The sequence below is a fragment of the Nasonia vitripennis genome (assembly GCF_009193385.2).
Source record: "Nasonia vitripennis strain AsymCx chromosome 3 unlocalized genomic scaffold, Nvit_psr_1.1 chr3_random0008, whole genome shotgun sequence".
Taxonomy (NCBI): Eukaryota; Metazoa; Arthropoda; class Insecta; order Hymenoptera; family Pteromalidae; genus Nasonia; species Nasonia vitripennis.
The window spans coordinates 34,731-56,832 of record NW_022279628.1 but is presented as its reverse complement, the minus strand read 5'-3'; the positions used below and the strand labels follow the sequence as shown (position 1 = coordinate 56,832).

Sequence of the window (22,102 nt, the reverse complement as noted above, 5' to 3'; positions counted from 1 at the left end):
TGGTAATAATCGAAATTGAAAGTGTGATTCAAATTGTTGATGTGATCGGAAATTACAGTATTGTTCGATTTTTTGTGTTCATTTATACGTGTACACACATTCCTTTTTGTTTGGCCTACATACATAGCAGAGCAATCTTTACATTCAAGTTTAATTTACTCACGAGACTGAGATCGATAACTCCATAAGTTTTCTAGATGTTCTATTGATTAAAGATAAAGAAAAATTAGTAACTGATTGATACACTAAACCGACCTCCTCTGGCAGATTTTTAAATTACACATCACAACATCCTATGTCTTAAAAAATCGCCATGGTGTACAATCATGTCGATAGAGCAATGAAATTATCTAACAAGAAATTTCACAACAAGAACATTGAAAACATCAAAAAATTACTGCACGCAAATCATTACCCACCCGCCTTTGTTAACAAATATATACGAAAAAGAATGTCAACGATAACTTATGGAGTTATCGATCTCAGTCTCGTGAGTAAACTAAACTTGAATGTAAAGATTGCTCTGCTATGTATGTAGGCCAAACAAAAAGGAATGTGTGTACACGTATAAATGAACACAAAAAATCGAACAATACTGTAATTTCCGATCACATCAACAATTTGAATCACACTTTCAATTTCGATTATTACCACATTAAAGATAGAGAGATCAATTTAAATAGGGTATTCCTTCGATACAGTCAGTGCATCGGTACCATGATGGTCTGCTCACGTTTAAACTTTTGCGTAATTTATGATTTGTCCGACGATTTCCGACCTTTTCTCAGTTAGACAATTATCCTATAATCTGCGTAGCCATAGACCTATACACGAGCATCTGGCGCATTCAAACTTTGGGTTCTATTCGACCTTACCCAGACTAAAGCGTGCCTGGAATTCTCTCCCTCAACGTATCACTGTCATTGAGCAATTGTCGGAATTTAAAGTGAATCTCAAATCATTTGTATCGGCATTTAGTTAGGTAACTTGGTTTATATTATCTTGTTGTTTTATATTGTTCGTTCTATTCAATAATTTATGTACATGAATTCTATATTTTTGTAAGGTCATTCTTGCCCGTTGATTTATAAATAAACAAATAAACAAATAGAAGACTAGTTTCCGAAATTCTACACATGCAACTACAAGAAAGCGGTATTAATAAGGAAGACACACAACATTTAAATACAGTATACACACACATCATACATCAGCTAAAAACAAAACAAACCTAAGCCATTCTCTGACGTCAGTAGCGGAAGAAATTGTCAACACGGCTGCTCGACTCTCTCTTTACTGCTCCGCGCTATATAAACACGACGAAAATCTTGACTCGCGCAAATTAGAATCGAACAGCTGAGAGAGACACACTGTTCACCTACGTTACCCCTGCCGCGCGTCGGGAACGCAGTTTTAGTTATCTTTTTATTGCGACTTTACTTAAATCTAGGGCTTTGAGTGCTTAGTGGGTTGTACACATAAATATCTACATAATAGCTATTCTTTTGAGTAATAGTTCTATGAACTTTTGGCAACTAAATGCTTTTATTTCTAGTAATACTCGTGTTTTTAGGCACGACCGCGACAAGTGCCTTATAGTTTTGTCATCAAAAAATGTGTGAGATGCGATATTTCACGCAATTTTCGACCGATCAGGCTGAAATTTTGGGAGGAATCTCCTCTCGCACAAACCTAAAAACTAATTTTTTTCATCCCGATTGTCTACGTTTTTTTTTAAATGCGGGCACAATTTGTTCAATTTTGGCGTGTTTTTTGAATAAAAATTTTGGTGTTACACGATTATCTCTGAAAGACTTTAATCAATCAGGCTAAAAGTTTGTGTGCGAACTTATCTCATCATAATAAGGTGCCAAATTCATTTTGGGCTTGATCCTGCACAAATGCGCAGAATGCCGTCACCTCCAAAAATCGCTAAAAACAGTTTTTTGGCTTTAACTCGAATTCTAAGCATTCTACAAAAAATGTCTAAGGAGAAAGTTGTAGATATTTGAAAAATACAACTTTTTCCTGTTGACATCAAATCATGAAAATGCTTATAACTCGAGTAAACACCCAAAATCGTTTTTTAACAGCTAAAAATCTAATTATTGGCCATAAACCTTTGCAGCTTTACGTTTACATGAAAATATTAAATGTAAAAGTTGTAGATATTTTCAAAACACAACTTATTACCAAGGCAAATATATTTTGTAAATGCTTTGATGCAAAACAAAGCCTCAAAAACGATTTTTGATAAAAATAGTTTAATAACGATCTAGATGCGACGCGCCCACAGGCCCCAAGTTTTGTAGGGATATCTCCTTATCATTATAAGCTTATAGTTAAATTCTGAACATCATCCCGTACATGTATATAAATAAGACAACATAAACGTAATTGTATAAACTCGCAATAAGCGCATGAATTTTGACAACAGACAATTGATATTTTTTCAATTAAATCAGCACAATTTACTTTTAAAATTTGAGTATATTGTACTGAAATAGAAAACCTAAACTTAATAATAATGAAAATTACTCAGATTGATGAAAGGCTCTGAGAAGCCTGACACGTCCGTCTAAACTAAGGCTAAATATACTCTAAACAATCAATTTTATAAATTATGCCTTACTACTAAATCAAATTTTAGCTGGACTAATTAATAAAAATCTTCTATTTTGTTCCATGGAATTCTCTTGAAAATATTATCCCTTGCTGCAACTGCTTACCATTATGTTCAATTTTTTCACCTAAAAAAAGGATAAAATAAAAATCAAAAAATAACCTCTGCAATGTAAATAATATTCTAAGTGAAACCATTTATGAACTAAATGCAGTTTGTACATACGTATAACCTGCATCTTAGAAACACTGCATCTGCAAAAATAAAAATTATATCAATCGCATGAAATGTATTCAAATTATATAGAACATATTGTACCTGAAAGTTACACACTAACGAATATCTAGTGTTATCGATGATCAGGCAAGAGACCAGTGCCCTTGATTATACTGCTCCCTTCCAGCCAGAGTCTTGATGAAGCTTTTTTCCAACCCCAAGATTGCGATGCTTCAGATACCAACGTCAATAATATCTTCAGTTATACTCTGGTGCATGCAGTAGACTGCGATGCCAATGAATGCAGCGTTGCTCGTACACCTAGACACACAGGAAAATATATTACAAAGTTTTCTCACAAATAATTATTGATAGATTAAGTCCACTGATCTTTTAAATAACAACGAATAACAAAAACAAAAAATGTTTTGTTTGTTATCAGTGCGAATGTAAAACACAAACGTTTAATATATAGCGAGCGTCGATGGGCATAGCGAGCGCGAAGCGTTTTGCGTGCTTGAGCCTGCCACCGTGGCCGTAGGGCGTAGCGCGCTAGTTTTAAATAAATCTTTTAGAGTACAATAATGAAATGATAGAGCCTCTAAATGGAACAATTGTCTAACTGTTAAAGAACAAAGACGTTTTGCCATTTTAAATTGTTTACGTCATCCTCATAATTTTTATTCTCTAGTTCATGTAACAACTATGTTTTTAAATCCTGTTTCTGCACTGATTTAATATGAGCAATTACTAACCTTGCTTCATTACTTAAAATGTCGTTGTTTGAATTTGAGATTAATTTTAAGTCCGAATGTTCAGGACATATTCCAAGGACAGGACTTGATCTTACAGCATTTTCTAATTTATCAAATTTACTAAAATAATACACATTTTCACAAATCAGGCATACAATTGTCTTAACTTCTTGCTTAAGATGGCACTTATAGAACAGACGCTCTGGCTTTAGCGATTGTCCTGCGCTCGCCTCGGCCATTGTCGAACGACTTTTGCGCGTTTTAATGTACTGGCTGGAGAGGGTGCAAATTTGTACATGAAAGCGCATTATTTAACAAAAAACTTGTGTCAAAAGCAATAAAGCTTGAGTTTTGTATAAATAAAGCCTTAAGTAATTATATAAACTTTTAGCAACTTATATCCTTTAAATTTTTTGGAAACAGCTAAGAATTTTTATTTTTTCAAGACTGTACCTATGAATAAATACTCTTAAAATCTTCATAAAAATTTGTATGAAGTATGGATTATATGATGATACATCATCTATGTAAGGATATTATAAAAATTTTATAAAATTATTATAAAATGTGTATAGAAAAAATCTTTGTTTACAATTTGTATACAAAAATGATTCTAAACAAATTGTATACAATGTGCATAGAAATTTTTGTAAAATTCAAAATTTTTGATTTCGTTATATACAGCCTATATATAAAATTGCGTTTCGTCTTCATTTAAGATAAAAACACACCTCTGCTCATAAAATAGGACAACACTAGCAGTTTTTATTTTCTTCGTCAACTTGATGTACACAGAGACCAACTTTTGCCTTGTGCATGCACTTATAAAAGAATATGAAGATCAAGTCTTTTCGATATCCTGCTCTTGCCCACCCGGTCCTAAGTGAAGTCTTCTATACGCGGAGAATCAGCATCGAGGCCTTGCAGCGAAAGCGCAATGCTAGCAATCCGTACGCGATGCAATGGATGGCTCAAGAAACAGTTTTGTGGCATTATACAAAGAAAATTTGTGTTTTACAAAAGCAAAATTTGCCCCCTGGCAAATGCCAAAACATTACATTGTTTTGTTTGGTGTCCTTGCGGAAATGCTGGTGTCGAGGCTTAACTTTAAGCAGCCTTCCAGCCCATGCTCGTTGCCAGGAGTAAGCTTCCTGCCAGAAGTAGACTTTTCCCCCTGTAGCGCTTTCGTTACTGCCCTCTCTACGTGAGCCTATATAGGTAGGTTTATAGAACTGGCCCTGTTTAGATACTCAAAGAAAACAAAGTAAATCCCTTAAATAGTTAATTTTCCTTCACAAATTTGTGTAAAGCAGAAATTTTAGGCTTTTCTTCGCGTATCTTCTCACTGTGTAACGTCATTTGCTAGAATTTACTTTTTTCTTCGCGTAGCTTTATTACTATACGTTGTATTTTTTACAGAATTTATTAATTTATACATTTTCATTTCTTAAAGGAAAAATAGATGAACTACATAAAGAATTATGTACCGAAATTATTTTTGGGGCAACTGAAAATTCAGTTATTGAAGATCATTTGTGTCAAACGGAACCACTGTTTAGTGATGAGGAGGAAGACACCCAAGCACCGTAAGTATTAGTAAATGTAATTTGTAATTCAATATGCATAGCAGATTAAATATCCTTATTATCATTATAATTGTAGCATCATACCTATTACCAAACTAGAACCAATTTCTGAAAATGAAAACATCTATTTAGAAATAGCGAAAGTAAAGAGTAACAATTATAAAAAGATAACTACTACGAAAAAAGACAATTCATTGCCATTCAACATCACATTGGAATCTGAAGAATTAAGATCCGTAATAGAGAATTTGTATTTTGAAATTGATAATGAAACTAGATGTCAAGTTATGGAGAGAATTGTACAAATGGTTGTGGAAGACGAAATTGATACCGATGCAATATCTAATTTGGCATCTTACCTCTCAACAATATTATCAGAACAAATAAATTCTGACATATTTCCAACAGATCATTCGAATGATGAAGCATTTATGGACAGTATAAGCACGCCGCTCTTTGTGATGTTTCGTAATCAGTTTCAATTATGCAAGGAAGAAGATAATAGAAAGAAGTTATTAGCACGAGTTATAGCGGAGATGCAAATAGTTCAGCCAAAAATTGGGTACTTACTATTATATTTTCTCAAAGTGTGGGGAAAAGAAGAAGAAAAACGAGAAGTAGAATTATGGTTTGTACTCATTATTAAATTTATTGAAATTTGTTTTTTTTTTTTACAATTAAACGATTCATAATTCTCACGCCATATTAGATTGTAACGTCTAACGTTGTATACTACAATAATTTATAGTTTCAAAATCACAAGCAAATAACTTGAAACAGTTACAAACATTGCAACTTCATAACAACTGCAAAGTTTGATATCCAGAGCGCTCACTAGAATTAGAATACGTTATGTGTCCAGTTAAAAGCGCCAGTCGATTATGAGTTAAGTTTTAAAATGCAAACAAATCATTTTTGTTATATAAGTTTGATTTACTTATACTCGCGTGTGCGAAATTAGGAAACACTGCGAGATTTTTAAAATAAGGTTTGTATAGCGCACGCTGACAATTGGTTTGACAATTTGGTGCATATTCACCGATGTTGTCCAAAAAATGCTATATCGCCAATAACATTTCAAGTATATTCAATCTAATTTTTGAAAAACTGTTATTATTTCTAAAAATATCCAAAGAACAATTTGTGTAGAGTAAAAGTTAAATTAAATGATTAAAGAAGCAGCTAAGAGGTGTAAAACGGAGAGTGAGGCAACGAAAGAAGAAAGGGAAAATACAGAGGAGAAAAAAGAAAGTATGGACAAGGTATGTAGAGAGAGGGGGGGGGGGGAGAGGGAGAGATATTCAATTGTTTTTTTATTGTTGTACATTGTGTTGTTCATATACAATTATAGTATATTATAAAAAGAATACAAATTTTGTGTAAGGGTGCTAGTGCGTGTGAAGAGTGTGAAATGGAATGAAGTGAAATGAGATCAATGAGAATGTGTGTATGTTTGTGTGATGTTTATGTGTTTTCCAGATTGAAGAAATAATTTTTAGCTACTTGTTTAAAGTGTGATATGGATAAAGTGTTGCGAAGATGAGATGGAAGGCTATTCCAGAGGTAGGAGGCGCTGATGAAAAATCAATTCTTCAGCGTCTCCGTCTTGAAGGACGGGATGCCCAGTAGAGTGACCTTACCCCTCACAGGCCTGAGCGCGACGTGGAAATCAAAATAGGCTAATAGATAAGTAAGTATTGAGGTGTTGAACATTTTTCTTAGAAAACAGGCCATGAAGTATTTCCTACGTCCGGCGGTGTTAAGCCATTGCAGCTCACGCCTGTAAGGGGAGATGTGCTCGTCCCTCCTCACACCGTAGATATAACGGATCCCCGTATTGACAAGCCTCTGCAGTTTTAAGTCAAGTTCCTGAGTCAGGTCGCAGTAAGCAAGTGAGCAATAGTCAATGAGGGGAAACAGGAGTGCTTGCACTAAATGTTGGCGCAATCTAAGGCTAATGCTTTTCCGAAAAAAATAGAGACGGTACATTAAAGCGTGAGCACGTTTACAAATTTGTGTAACGTGCTCTTTCCACGTAAGTTTGGAGTCAAGCACCAGCCCCAGGTTGCGCACCGATGATTCAAAGTTGACCTGGGCTCCCCCTATATTTATATAGGTGTTAGCACTAGAAGGTAGAGCGTTTATATAGTAGGGGGAACCCAGGACGATAGCAAAAACCAATATCATTGATCTACAACGAGAACGACAAGGGGCCTAAAAATTAAAGACAGGAATGCACTGCAAACCAGAAAAGGGATAAAAAAATACGAGAGAAGAGGGGGGCTGGTGGGATGAGCAATGTATGAAGAAGAGGGCGGGAATGTATGAGGAAGAAAAAAGAAAGTAAAGAGAGGAAACTTGAGTTTGCGAACGATATCGACAGACCAAAAGGGAATTAAGGCAATTATACAGGAGTAAGCAAGAGGTAGGATTAGAGAAAGAGGTAAAAGAAGCGAAAGAGGATCGATATGTACATGACAAAATTTCTTAATTGGAACCACTTCATACATGGTCTGCGCATCTACTTTCAATTTACCCCATTTTTCATCATCAAGATGTGCAAGCATTGCGTAGTTCTGTTACTTCACTTAACAAGAAAAAATTAATTAAATTAATTTTTAAAATTACATTTTAGCTAGTCAAGTTAAAGTTACACTTATTGCAAGTAAAAGAAACGCAGGCAGCTTCGAAACGCAGAAAGGGGTGAGACAGGGACGTAAAAAGTAAATAGTTGAGCCCGCTTCTGTTCAACGTGGCAATGGCGGACTTGAAAAAAGAGATGAGCAAAATTCAAGAGGGAGGGATAGTACTGGGGAGAAGAAAAATTTGGACGGTATCATATGCAGACGATGTGGTGTTGCCGGCAATAAGCGCAGGAAGCGCAAATGCTGAGAAAGTTTAAAAAGGTTATGAAAAGAAAAGGGCTAGAGATGAACACTAAAGAGACAAAGGTCTTTAAAAACGGAGGAAGGAGAAAGAAGGACGAGAGCTTCAAATGGGAAGAAGCATTAGAAGTGGTGAAGAAATTCGAGTATCTGGGATACACAGTGAAGGAAAATGAAAAAAAAAGAGGAGCGGATAAAAAAATGAAGGAGAACGCAAACTCGCCGATACTCACGGTATTGGGAATAGGTGAATCAACATTCAGAGAAAATTCGAAGTTGAGAATGAGACTATTCAAAGCACTGGTCCAAAGCGTAATGGAATATGGAGCAGAGATATGGGGCTAGAAAAGCCAAGAAGAACTGGAAAAAGTACAAAGGAGATACGTGAAATGGGTATTGAAGCTGGAGAGGACAACACCGGAAAATGTGATCCATTGGAAAACAAAACGGTTCAAGCTGGAAACGAGGGCTAGAAAAAGAGCGATTAAGTATAAAGGAAGGTAAAATTACATAAATTTCACAAAAGAAAATACATTTTTAGGAGACTACTGGAGACTCCTGAAGGCAGAGGGTAAGAGAGGAGAACGGAGGGAAAGAGGGAAAAACGTGAGGAAAAACGAACTGGAGAAATGCAGAATCTCATTGTTGGAATATATCAGGAGAGTAGAAGAATGAGAAGGGATAGAAGAAGAGATTGTAAAGAACAAATAAAGATACGCCGTGACAAAAGTGGAGAGAGGAAATGAAAGACTCAAAATATGCAAGGGAGATTAAAGAAATTCTACAAGAACAAGGAAAAATCCCGCAATGCTTGACTGGTCTGGCCATGAGTCTTACTAATCTGGCTACCAATTTCCGCACCACAATTGTTACTTCCTCTCCTCCTGATGATGTCTCGTACTCTAAGAAAAGCGAACTCGCGAAGAACTCTCTCGTGCAGTTAATCAAAACCGGGGGGATCTACTCCAGGTTTCGTGCTCGTTGCCGTCCGGAACTACAATGCCGCGTCGCGGGTCTCTGCGCCACAAGAACCTCATCGAGCCTGTCGATAATCGATATTTCTCGCACGCAGGCGACTAAACAGGTGTCGATACAGAAGTCAATACGCGCGCGATTCGAACCGCGACTCATTCTCTCACTCTCTCGCGCCCTTGTTTTCACCATATTTCTGGCTCTGAGCCGCGTACAACGGCGCCAGTATGAACTGGGCTTATGCCCTCTACACATTTATCTCAGATGTTAGCAGACGCGCCTCCACCGGTTGCCAATCGGGTCTTCTCCCTCCACTCCAAAGCAGTCGGGCCTCGGCATACGTATAGCTATACAACCGGCGCGCGCGCAGCTGCTGACTCGTCGTGCTGCTGGCCGTGCGGTTTCCCCCTCTCCAAAGATAATGGCAAGGATACTCCAAAGAAACCTGCACAGAAGTAGGCTTGCACATGATCTGCTAATCCAACACGTGAGGAAGCAGAAAGTGGATATCCTATTGATCAGCGAACAATACAAGAACCTAGACCCACCCTTTTGGGTGTCAAACGGCGAAAAAACCGCAGCCATTTGGGTGCCCGGGCGCGGGTTGGCGAATGCGGGTACGGGAGAAGACTACGTAAGGGGAAGGATGGGTCGCATAACATTCTTTAGCGTATATCTGTCACGGAACATAACTTCCGCCGACTTTTCAAGGAAACTAGGGGTATTGGAGGACGCTTTTAGAGAGGTCCCCGGGGAAATCGCGATCGGGGGCGACTTCAACGCGAGGGCCACAGAATGGGGCATGCCGACGACGAACCCAAGAGGCAGAGCCATCCTCGAGATGGCAGCCAGGCTGAACTTGATAGTAGCGAACGAGGGTAATACCACTACCTACCGTAGAATAGGCTTTGGGGAATCAATACCGGATGTAACCTTCGCAAGCGAAATGACGACCCGCAACATAAGGGACTGGCACGTCACAGAAGAATATACAGCTAGGGATCACGAGTATACTCTATTCAATATCAACGAAGACCGTCAGATCAGTACAAGGAGAAATCACAGTCGAGCGCCAAGATGGAACACCCGACGCATGAACCGAGAGACACTCGCGGTGTTAATTCAAAGCGCGAACCTCCCATCCAACGGGATCCCGCACGAATTAGGCGGACGCAAAAGAGCAGAGACAATAGTAGAGAAAACTACTAATCTGATAACTGAGATCTGCGATACGACCATGCCCAGGGTGTCTACCAGCCACCAGAGAAGACCGGTGTACTGGTGGACAGACGACATTGCGGAGCTTAGGAAAGAAAATTTCTACTCTAGAAGAAGGGCTCAAAGAGCCTGGAAGCAGAAAAGACCTGAAGCCGGAGACCTTTCCAAAAGACAGGACGAATCGCGAAAAATTCTCAGAGACGCGATAAAAGAGAGCAAGCACCGCTGCTGGACGATGATCATCGACGACGTCGAGAAAGATCCATTCGGAATAGAAAAAGTAATCGATGGGCTGTTCCCCACACATCCCATCAGACCCCAGACAGAAGCGGCGGAAATACCGGCAGACGAGATACCTCTTTTTACAGAAGGCGAACTCATCGCGGCAACTTCGTCCCTTAAGAGTGTCAGAGCACCGGCACTGGATGGCATCCCTGTGGAAATGCTCAGGAACGTCGCGTCGCAACGGTCTGATCTGCTCTTGGAGATGTACAACCAGTGCTTGGTGCAGGGAGTTTTATGCTCGCGGTGGAAAGAAGAGGGGAAAGACGGGGTAAGCACTGGTTAAACCGCGAATACTAAGTGCTGTACGCAAAGCAGGAGACCTTTCCGATAAACAGTATGGCTTTAGAAAAGGACGATCCACCATAGGGGCCGTTAGAGAGGTAACAGATACGGTAAAGAAAGTAGAGGAAGTTAGACACGCGACTAGAGACATCGTGATTCTGGTAACGTAAAAAACGCGTTCAACTCGGCAAGATGGACCGACATACTTGCTGCCTTAGAATCATTCGGTATGCCGCGATACATTATGCGTCTTACGGAAGATTATCTGAGGGACCGGGTTATCGAGTATGACACGAAAGAAGGGCGCAGAAGAAGGCCTATAACTGCAGGAGTTTCGCAGGGTTCGATCTTGGGGCCAGACTTCTGGGGTATCTTGTACGATGAGCTTCTGAAACTCGAAATGCCGGGGGACGTGATGCTCGTTGGATACGCCGACGACGTGGCCGCGGTTATAACAGCACGGAATGTGGGCATCGCGCAAGCGAAGTTAAACGCGATCATGAGCAGAGTGCTATGGTGGATGGCGAACCACGGATTGACTTTAGCACTTGATAAGACCGAAATTGTCCTATTGACAGGAAAGCGGATACCGACCATCATACCCATGAAGGTAGGCACCGCCGTGTCGAGATTTGTATCCTACAGTAACTGTTACCGTTTCAATTTAATAATTTGTAATCGCTCAAATGTTAATAATTCTTTTATTTATAAAATTGGAAATAAGAAACGAAACAAGTTTTCCGACGACCGGTGATAGTCGATACTGTGTCGTAGGCCGCGTGCACGGCATTCGTAAAGGATCGTCCGGGGCAGCTTTCCTCCTTCGACGATTTTGACATGATATCATGCAAATAAGTAAATCGGTAAATGAAGGAGGGTACGGGGTGAAATGCGCAGAGGCTTTCACGGACGATTGGCCATAGGAAAACTTGTGCTTAAGAGAAACGTTCGAAAAGAAGTAGGTTGCCTAGCGATGAAACAACAATTATGTTTTTTGACAATTGAGCGAGCAGGCGATGGAAAATTGGGCAGATGTTGGCGAGCGATCGAATAGTTCGGACGTTTGGTCTCTCAATAAAGTTTGTCTTTTCTAATTCAGTGTCTCTGTGTCTTCTTTCTTCGTGCGCACAGCTGATAGTGATCAAGATCAGCTACAGTAACATAATATATATCTAAACGACAATAATTTACATATGACTACATTCAATCTCGCACTACAAAATGCTGATGCAATTGTTGCTGCCTAATCAGCTACTGTCAATATGTGTGCTTCTCAATTTACAATGGATAATGAAAGCACAATCATTATGGTTGTAGTGTATATTTCACTGATCAAAATATCATCATTATCATTACATTGTACACAAACGGTTATTCCCACATTATCCACTCATAAGAATTAGGAAAAGATAAAGGAAAGGAATAATAAATAAATGTATGCAAAATATAAAATTATTTTTTGTTTATTAAAAATTACAACCTAATACAAACATTATATGTAACGACGTGTATTATATTATCTCAGAACCTCTTGTAACCTTGATGTTCTGGGATAGAATTTGTGTTGCTGGAATACTTGCTGAAATAATTTTTCCATTCTTTGCTTTTATCAGCAGGCTTCAAGAGCAAGGCTCGCCTCGATATGTATTACATTGTTTGCCATCTTGTACTTATCAAGCGTTTTTATCTTCAACTAGAGGTGTATATGAAACTTTATTTCGACTCATTTTGGAGAAAGTCGTAACCACACTATAATCTTATAGTTATTTGCATAGCTTTATACAGAGAAAAATGTTGTGGGGAAATTTTTTTAAAATTAAATAATTGTTTTAACATCTACACTTATAGGATTATACTTGACAATGCGATCATGTATAATTAAACAATATGCTGTTGTATCAGCGGGTATATTTTCTTTCGTTTCAAACTCGAAACGTATCCACAGCTGCTTGTTTCAATTATTTATTCTGCTTGGAACAGTCAATTACTATAAGTGGTACATGTGTGATGAATGCTTCCTTGCTTAAAAGAGGATTCATATTTTCATGATAATAAGCACTTTGAAATTGTGCATACATATCATACAACATTGGAACTTGATTATTATCAATATTAAGATTAAGATTATTGTATGGATAATTCTGCGAGTTGAGAAAAAGTTTTACATTGCTAATCTTACAATGATCAAAATGTCTACAACTTTCCGATTATGTTCTTTTCTAGCAGTTTGAAAAGCTAGGATAATGAAGCGTGGTTTTTCCAACTGGTTTGATGTTTTGACGGTCCATACATGCTGAGTAGTACGTGGAAGTACTGGATTTTCATATAATTCCCAAGACCGAAAACTCATAGCAATGGGTGTATATCTTTTTAAATGTAGTTATAAAGTTGTATTTTCCTTTTGTCTGACAAAACTACATAAGGCACAAGCCTCAATAATTTTTCGATAGTCTTCAGCAAAACCAAAAATCATTGATAGAGGTATAGTGATGTCAAAATTTCCCCTGTTATCAGTTATTACTCCCTCTTCTGAAACATTAGTCCATCCAGAATTCTCATTATATTTACTCTGACTTGGTGCGAAGGAAACATAACCTTTCATTGTACTAGTGAGACCGACATTTTTGCATCGATCAATTTCAATCGCATTTCCTCAAACAGATGACATATAGCATTATTCATAAACTTGGTATGTTGCAGCGCAGTACCATCTGGATTTGTTAATTTAGCAAAAATATGTAGTAAACTTTTGGAAGGTAGCAAACATAAATCTTGATGTTGAATATAAATACGAAATTCATCACTATTATTAAACGATGCTGATGTATATGGTTGATGTGTATAAATCTCATAATAAGCAACAGACTCATCAAAAAGGATTGGGGATTGTATATCAAGGACTTCCTCCATTTTTTTTTCTGGTATACAGCAGCAAACGAAAACGCAATTTATTTTTTGCTCCTTATTACTTTTCTGAAACCGTTTCGGTAAATATATAATTTGTTTTGGAACTTTAATTATTTTGTTACCTGGTGGAACTGCAGGGAAAAACTCGTGAATGGTATGAACTTAATTTTGATTAATGTATGCTCCAGATGTGATATTACACTCTATTCGTAAGGCATTCACTTTGAGAATGGCTACAGGCAAGTCAGAGTTGTGAGTTATATAGGGTTTCATCAGTCGTGGAGTGAAACCTAGTAGTCGAGCTATCGAGTCTTTGGGATGAAAGTCTACTTCATGACTACATATAATGACACTTCTTAATGTATTATTATTAGGTTTGGTACGTTCAATATCTTCTATTTCATAGCTACCAGTTGATAATTCAATGATTTCTTGTCTAACATGAAATTTATTGCTTTTGAAGTCCACATTAGGTATGGAGTTAAAAGTTAGTAATTCAACCAATCCGAGAATGTTCATTTTATCTGAATAGAGTTTAATCGGTGGAAAGTATTGAGTTTCCAGAACAGGCAAAGTGCCTGACAGGCTCAAAGTTAGCGATACAATTATTTTGAATGGAAGTAAGATACTGATAGTTTATCGATCCATTCACTTCTTATATAGACGAAAATTGTCTGTGTCACCGAGTTGATTGCATACAAATTTTAGGCAGAGATAACCACATACAAAAGTATCAAATTCTTGATATCTTTTATAATTATATTTAACTTTATCAATATTCAAGTATTTCGTAATTGACAAAGACTCAAAAATTAATGATGGCCGTTACAGAAAAGGTTTCGATAAATTTATAATAAATATACAACGCACGGAATAACTTTAGTATTTGACTGTGAGACTTAAAAGTGACAAGATAGCTGATTTTAATCAACAGATTTCTGTGCTGCGAGAAGTAGAGAAGGCTCGTAATGCTATAAAACGAAAACACACTTTATTAAAAAGTCAGAAAATAGATTTTGAGAAAGCAGTAAATAATTCTGTTAAGCCTATTGTTGAATGAAAAACACATGAAAGAAAAAAGGATACCTAAACTAAAAACTGACAGAAAGAAAAAATTAAAAATAGAGAAAGTGGAGAAAAAGTATGATCTTGCAGAAGATAGTGAAGACGATATCGAAGACTATATTGAAGGCGATATTGAAGTTGATACTGAAGATGATATTGAAGTTGATACTGTAGATGATACTAAGTTTGAATCAGCTTCAAGTGAGTCTAAAGAAGAAGATCTTGAAGAGACTATTAAAAAGAAAATAATGATATAGAAGACGAGTACATAAACTTATTGATGGTCAAATGCAAACTTTAGATACAGTTTATGGTGTACGAAGAATGCGTAACGATAAACTCAAAGTCAGTGATAGTTTTATAGATTTTGATAATAATTTCATTACAATTGGTCAGAAAAAGTATAATAAGAGGCCTGGCCTCATTCAATTGTTGTTCATGAAAAATCCTAATCAAAGTTTAATTACGGCTGATGATATGATAGATTATGCTGAAATGTTTAATGATACCAACGCACATAGAAAATATTATCTTCCACATGAAGCTATCCGTGTGCAAGACAGTAAAAAGTATACTAATTACATAAGCTAGTTTATCAAGGAAACCAAGCTTAAGAAAGATAAAGGCTTATCATCCATATCGTATAAAATTGCTTGTAAACGCATGTATGGACTACATTTATTGGGATGATCCAAATGAGCTTGTTGATCGTTTAATATTCCTGACTGCTAAAACAGCAGCTGGAAATCGGAGTCATATAAATGAAATGCAATCCATTATTGACGAACTCCGTGAAGCTGAATATATTTATTAATGTAAAGAATATATTTATTAGTGTAGCGTAGAGCTATCACTCACTATCAAAATGAGTATCGATGTATTCGGACGACAACTGATCCATACTGACACAGTTCGTCGTCCACCATGTCAGGGTTTCAAGCTTACTGCAGACGGACAATTCGATTTGGAAAACCATAAATTATGTAACTTAGCTGATGCTACAGAAGCAAATGATGTAATAACGTTAAAAGTCATGAAAGAAAATGTTAAACTGGATAACTCTCATAATAGTTGGATAAACAAAAATGACGTGTAACTATGGATATAAATAAAATAAAAAAAACATCAATAATAATTTGCTTGCTTATTTATTTATTTATATACCAATTTCCTTACATTTTCTTAGGAGTACTGAAATAAGAATTGCATGTGTTTTTTTAATCCTCATTTTGAAACGTTCTCGATTACGTGCAGCTTGCTCCCACAGTAATTACAGCAGCACCATTCTCACGTATAGCAGCAGAATCATCCGCAGAAGTAGCAGCGTTAGTAGTTAAATTAGGGCTTTTAAAAAGTCCATGAACACGTTATAGTTTTTTGGATAACTATTTTTTGTCTCCTTTTCTTAAAAACTTTTCGACTCACTCTCTTATTTTTCCAAAAAAATACTGGTCTTTCTTTTTCTCCCGGATCAAGCATTTTAGCATGTAGGTTATACTTGAAACTATACACAAACAGCAGACGAACAAAATCGATATATATATATATATATATATATATATATATATATATATATATATATATATATATATATATATATATATATATATATTGAAACACTGGGGTCTGCTAGCGCAGCCCAGCGTTCTTAAATCTATGTTCGCGCGCCGTCACGCTCCAATGCATACACGATGGCGGGCCGCCTCGGCTCAGGGCGCCAGGCATCGAGATGCCAAGGATCCCGCGATCCCCTTTCCGTGTGAGCGCCACCGTGTGTTGGGACCTGACGGCGTGGGAGATGAGCTCGGCTAGCTCTAAGGAATGAGTGGAGTATCGAACAGGGTCGTGGGTCATAAAACTCATTAAGGCTTGCTGCTAATATGATATGTCGTATTTATTCTTCATTTTCCCTCTTAACAACCACGGCAACCTGCCAATAACCTGCGGCCTCTACAGTCCAGAGGCACTACGCTGAACTAACTAAACTACTATGCGGCACGTCACGCCGCCGATCGAGGTCATCGTGAGTAAGAGCGAATTCCTATACGCGGCCCCGCAATGATTTTAATAATTCTAACCTCCTTCCGGGCAGATCACCCGCGCCCACCGAGCAATCGACGCCACCGCCACGCTCGTCAGCGCGCCGTCCGCCGACTTGTCGGTGCGGGCGAATACCCGCCTCGCCTCTCTGATCGTCTACCGGCCCCGACGACCAGCGCGTCCGCCGCGGCGTATTCTCGCGAGTTCAGCGATTTCCCCGGCCCATCAGACGCTTATTTTTCCATATACCGCGTCGTGAAAAACCCGTACTACTATAATAAATCCCCCAAAAACCACTTCGCGATGTGACGACCTCGCCACGACCGCGCGACGACACACAACACTTGCCCGTCTTCTCCGCGCACACTCGTGCATTCTGACAGCTTCTTAACGGAAACTCTAATAATAGCTAACGTAACTTAATCGCTAACTTACTTACTAACGGTAGCTCGGTAACACGCACTAATCGGTAGCTGATAGGGATAGCGGGGGTGAGGAAACGATAGCGGGGAGGTACAATAGGGAATTGTGCGAGAGCGAGAGCATGGAAAAGACAAACGGTAGCTTGAGCGGAGCGTAACGGTAGCGTGAAAGGAACGATAGCGAGGAAAAACGAGAGCTTACAAAATTCGCAACAGGCGACGAGACCTCACGGCACTCGACTCGCCGCCCTTGCCACGACCGTCAAAGTGCATTACGTCGCACTAACCGTGTCGCGACGCGGCAACACGTGGCCGCGGGGCCAGCGCTGCGCGCGCTCCGCACGCGAACTACTCCCCCTTCTGTGCGCCTACTCGCGACTCGACCTGCCACGTTGCGAGGTTGTCGTCGCCTCTCTATTGCGCGGCGCAAATTTTCCACTTGTAACGTGCAGTCGAACTGCCACGTTACAATACATATATATCTGGCAACATCGTAAAGTTGGTTAGGAAGGGTATATATATATACACCCTTCCTAACCAACTTTACGACGTTGCCAGATGTACGGACTGCCGAAATCAAATACAACTAAACATTCGCTTGACCAGGTACCTAGCGGTAGTACTACCTTAAGTGCTGAATCAAATGATTCCTAACTAAAAACTTGAACAATATATTGATCATAGTTAGAAACAACTCTTGTGTACTAACTACGTAACTTACCATGCCCGTTTCATAAATACCAATAAAGTAAGAAGTTAAAAATACGAACGAACACACAGATGCACACACACACACACATACGCACACATGCATCCGTAAGGACATTTTTCAAAAACACTATTTTTTTACTAAAAATGCATCAAAACACACTTCCCACATGTTTTTACGCAAACTCCAAAAATTACTACTACTAGGTTTCCTTAGAAAGGAAGAAAAATTTTAAAAAATTGATGTCGCATTCTAACATATAAGAAGAAAGTTTAATTTAAATGAAAACATTAATTTCTCCTCTCAACAAAATGAAACGATTATGACAAGTTACGGAGAAAGTACTTGAGAGTTGTTAGCAATTATTCAACATATTAAGTTAAAGTTTGCAACCATTTTACTAAGCCCAATCCTCAAACTTCCACTTGGGTGCTGTATTTTATATGTGCAAGTTTGAGTTCCTAAAAATTCTCAATCTTCCTAAATGATCATGAATGTAATCCTCGAAGTTCTCGTTGTGTATATGTGAGTGTGTGTGTGTATATACATATATATATATATATATATATATATATATATATATATATATATATATATACACACTCACTTCACTTTTTCAATCAAACTCGCTATATACAATATAGCGTGTTTGTAATACATAGGGTGACCCAATTTAAACGGGCACCGCTCATAACTCGTCAGGGACAGCCACAATCGAAAAAATGGTAGAGACCAAAATTGTAGGATATCGGAGGGGCAACCCGATGGTGACCTTGGATTTGACCTTGAACGCGTTTTTCAAGGTCATTTGAAGGTCAACTTTGGATTTTTAAATAGGAACCCCATTCTTTTATTGCGGGAATGGAAATAGCGGTAAATTTTACGTTCAGAATGGTATGTTCGGTTGCGGCACTGAAGGTCGAATTACGATTTTTTGCTTCCTCCTAGAGAAAGCTTTGTAATAGTAAAATTTTCAATTTCACTTAAACTTCGTAGAAACGCATTTGAAGGTTTTTAAAGTTTGAATCATTAGTTTTTAGAAAATATGTGTGTGTTTTTTTTATGTGGCGTAGGCAGAGCAAGCTCTGCACAAGTGGCCCTCCGACACCGGATCCCCACAGGTACTATAGTTGAAAAATACTTCCGTAGGGTCCGTCGAATAGCCGTTTTTAGTTTCTCCTTTGAAGTTTGACATTTCCATACATCCCCCATCCACCAAGGTGATTAGAGGTTCAGGATCAAACTCGTCTTCTTCATTCTGCATCGTCCTACCGTCTTCTTCATTTTGCATCGTCCAGCCGTCTGCTTTCTGCAGCATCGTCGGATCGTCTACTTTGAGCAGCATCGACCGGTCATCCTCTGGACAGACTCAATCCCGACACCTACCTTCCTCTGCATCGGGCAGAGGAGTGAGAGCTCAAGTCAGTTACCTACGTTCCTCAGCATCGGTCTGAGGAGCACTTAGAGGTACTCAACCCTAGCTCCTACGTTCCTCTGCATCGGGCAGGGAAGTGAGAGCTCAACTCTGTGACCTACGTTCCTCTGCATCAGTCCAAAGAGCGTTTCTTATCTATTACCTGGCGGCCTTCGTCTAGCAACAGTTTTACTCAGCTGTTTCGCCTTGTCCTTTCCTTCTATTCTCTTTGTCATTTCTAACCTTCTTGAGAATGGTCCTTACGTAGTTGTTTACTGCGCATCAGCCATCTTTCGATGCTAGCATAGCTGTCATCATTGACTCAGGGGTCACCCTAGTCTGAAAGTAATGCTCGAGTTCTTCTCGTTCCATTTCGTATCGCGAACAGTTACAGAAGACATGCTCCGCATCTTCGCTTGCTTCCAAACATACTGGGCAATTTAGATTATCTTCTATCTTGAAGCGGTGTATGTAGCCTCAAAAGCGCCCATATCTGCTCAAAAACTGCGTAAGGTAGTAATTCTTCCCCGTGTCGTCTATTGTTTCACCAACAATACGCGGTATGAGGTGGTGCGTCTATCGCCCCTTTCCACTAGATTCCCATCGTTTTTGCCACTCAGCTAGGGTTTGTTCCTTTGCGGATTTTCAAACTTCCTTTTGAGTATTGTCACCACGCCGGCTTTCTTCGTGTATATTCTTTCGTTCTATTGCTAGAAGGTCAATAGGCGGCATACTTGAGATAACGCACACTGCATCTTCTGATACTGTTCGGTAGGCAGAAGCGACCCGCAATGCACCGCCCATATTGGGGCACTGTATAACATAATCGATGTAGTTACACTGGCTAGGAGTAACCTTCGACTCTGCGTTGGCCCACCTACATTTGGCATTAGTCACGATAGTGTAGCACCGACTTTTGCTGCCTTATTGCTCACCCTTCGAGATGCTGCTTGAACATTAGTCTGGCATCCATGGTGATTCCCAGGTACCTAATAGTCGGCTGCGAGTCTATTTCGTGTCCGTCTACTGTCAGTGTTAATGTCTCTATTTTCTTCCTACTAGATATAAGGATAGCCTCCGCTTTATGGCGAGCAAGATCAAGTCCAGTCTGCTTTAGCCAATCGTGGAATATACCTGCTGCCTCGATAGCGATTTCCGTCACCTCTTCCTTTTGCTTTGCTACTACCACTACTGCAATGTCATCTGCAAACACTACAACCGATGACCCTTCGGGTAGCTGTAGTCTAAGTACTCCATCGTACATAATGTTCCACAATAATGGGCCAAGCACAGACCTTTGTGGGACCCGTCCGGTTACTTGATAGATTTTCATGCTGCTCATGTGTCATACAAGAGGGTTCTGTCTTTTAGGTAGTCAGACATAATCCTTCTTATATATGTGGGTACCTCATTTTTCCATAGTGCCTCGTGTATATTGACCCAGCTGGCTGAGTTAAACGTATTTTTACCATCCAATATAATAATAGCACAGTACTTCTTGGATTCTCCTTTTCATCTTTTTCCTTCTATTACAGTTATACCGCTGTCGACTACTAAGCTTACGGCGTCAAGAGTGGAGCGTTTTTTCCTGAAGCCGTATTGATATTCCGCTAGTCCGCCTAGTTTTTTAATTACTTAGTCCATTCTAACGCCGATTATGCGCTCTAAAATCTTTCCCGGGGTGTTCAGCATGCATAGTGGTCTGTATGAGGCAGCTTCTACAGGTAGCTTATCTCCTTTTGGTAGCAGCACCAGGCGTTGCTTCTTCCAGTTATAAGGAAACGTCCCTTCTTCGAGACATGAATTGTACAAGTCCACAAAGACATCGGAGCGTGCCTGTATAGCTTGTTTCAATCCAATATTGGGTATGCCATCCAGGCCTGCAGCCTTTTTGTTCCAAATCCTTTCGTATGCAGCCAGTAATTCCTTTGTGGTGATTGTTAGAATGATTTCGTCATTTGCCTCCGCTTCAAGAATAGCTGTTACTTTCAGTTGAAGGGGAAACAGTGTGGTCACAATACAGTTCAGCAATTGCGGGCTCTTTGGAGGGGGGATATAATAAAAAAATGTATCATAATAAAAAACGATACCATCTATTTGCTGTAAAAATTTTAAGCCATTTCGGCGACAAATTTTCAAGCTACAAATCGAAAACAAAAAAAAAAATGGATTTTAGATGTTGTACGATTACGGGATTAAAAGACTTTAATTAAGTTGAAATCTTGAGAAAAGTTAGATCTTTTGCTTACCTTGGCTAAGTTTTTTTTTGCAGCTTATAAAATCGATTAATTTAAAAGGTATTAAGATTCAAATTCTTTGTCTCTCACCCTGTATAACTGAAAATTACTATTTTTGTTAAACTCATAACACTCAGTTAATACTTTTCTGCCGTGTTATAACCAGGGCCAAAAGGGCCCTGTTTACTGTAAATTAACGTCGGGCGTGCAGGAGGCACGGCTCGGCCGACTCAGATCATGCACGTGTTTTTACACGAGCCCGCGGAGGCGGCGTAGGTCGGGTCGTAGGAAATAACACACGAGAACTTTAGATAAGGAAATGTATATTCAATTGTAACTATACACGGAGGTGCAAATGCCGCACACTTCGACGAACGATAAAGAGAGACGAGAGATATTACCCCGTCGACGTGAGAGAGTGAGAGTGCAGGTACTTACAACTCAGTAGTGGCAGTAGTACTTGACGCAAACGGGCGTAGTCCAGTC

At 38.9% G+C, this 22,102-nt stretch overlaps 1 protein-coding gene across 4 annotated transcripts in view; it reads left to right on the top strand.

Moving 5' to 3' along the window:
* The window catches only part of Ints3 (integrator complex subunit 3), an 82,106-nt gene that overhangs the window by 48,104 nt on the left and 11,900 nt on the right, over nt 1-22,102 (top strand). For 2 of the 4 annotated variants that reach the window (XM_032601835.1, XM_031926995.1), the window contains 2 exons: nt 5,048-5,180; nt 5,257-5,808. The exons of 1 other annotated variant lie outside the window; for it this stretch is intronic. In XM_032601835.1, coding sequence (XP_032457726.1) covers nt 5,048-5,180; nt 5,257-5,808 — 685 coding nt within the window. The remainder of the gene's footprint in view (nt 1-5,047; nt 5,181-5,256; nt 5,809-22,102) is intronic. One more of the 4 variants, XM_031926996.1, reaches the window with a different exon arrangement.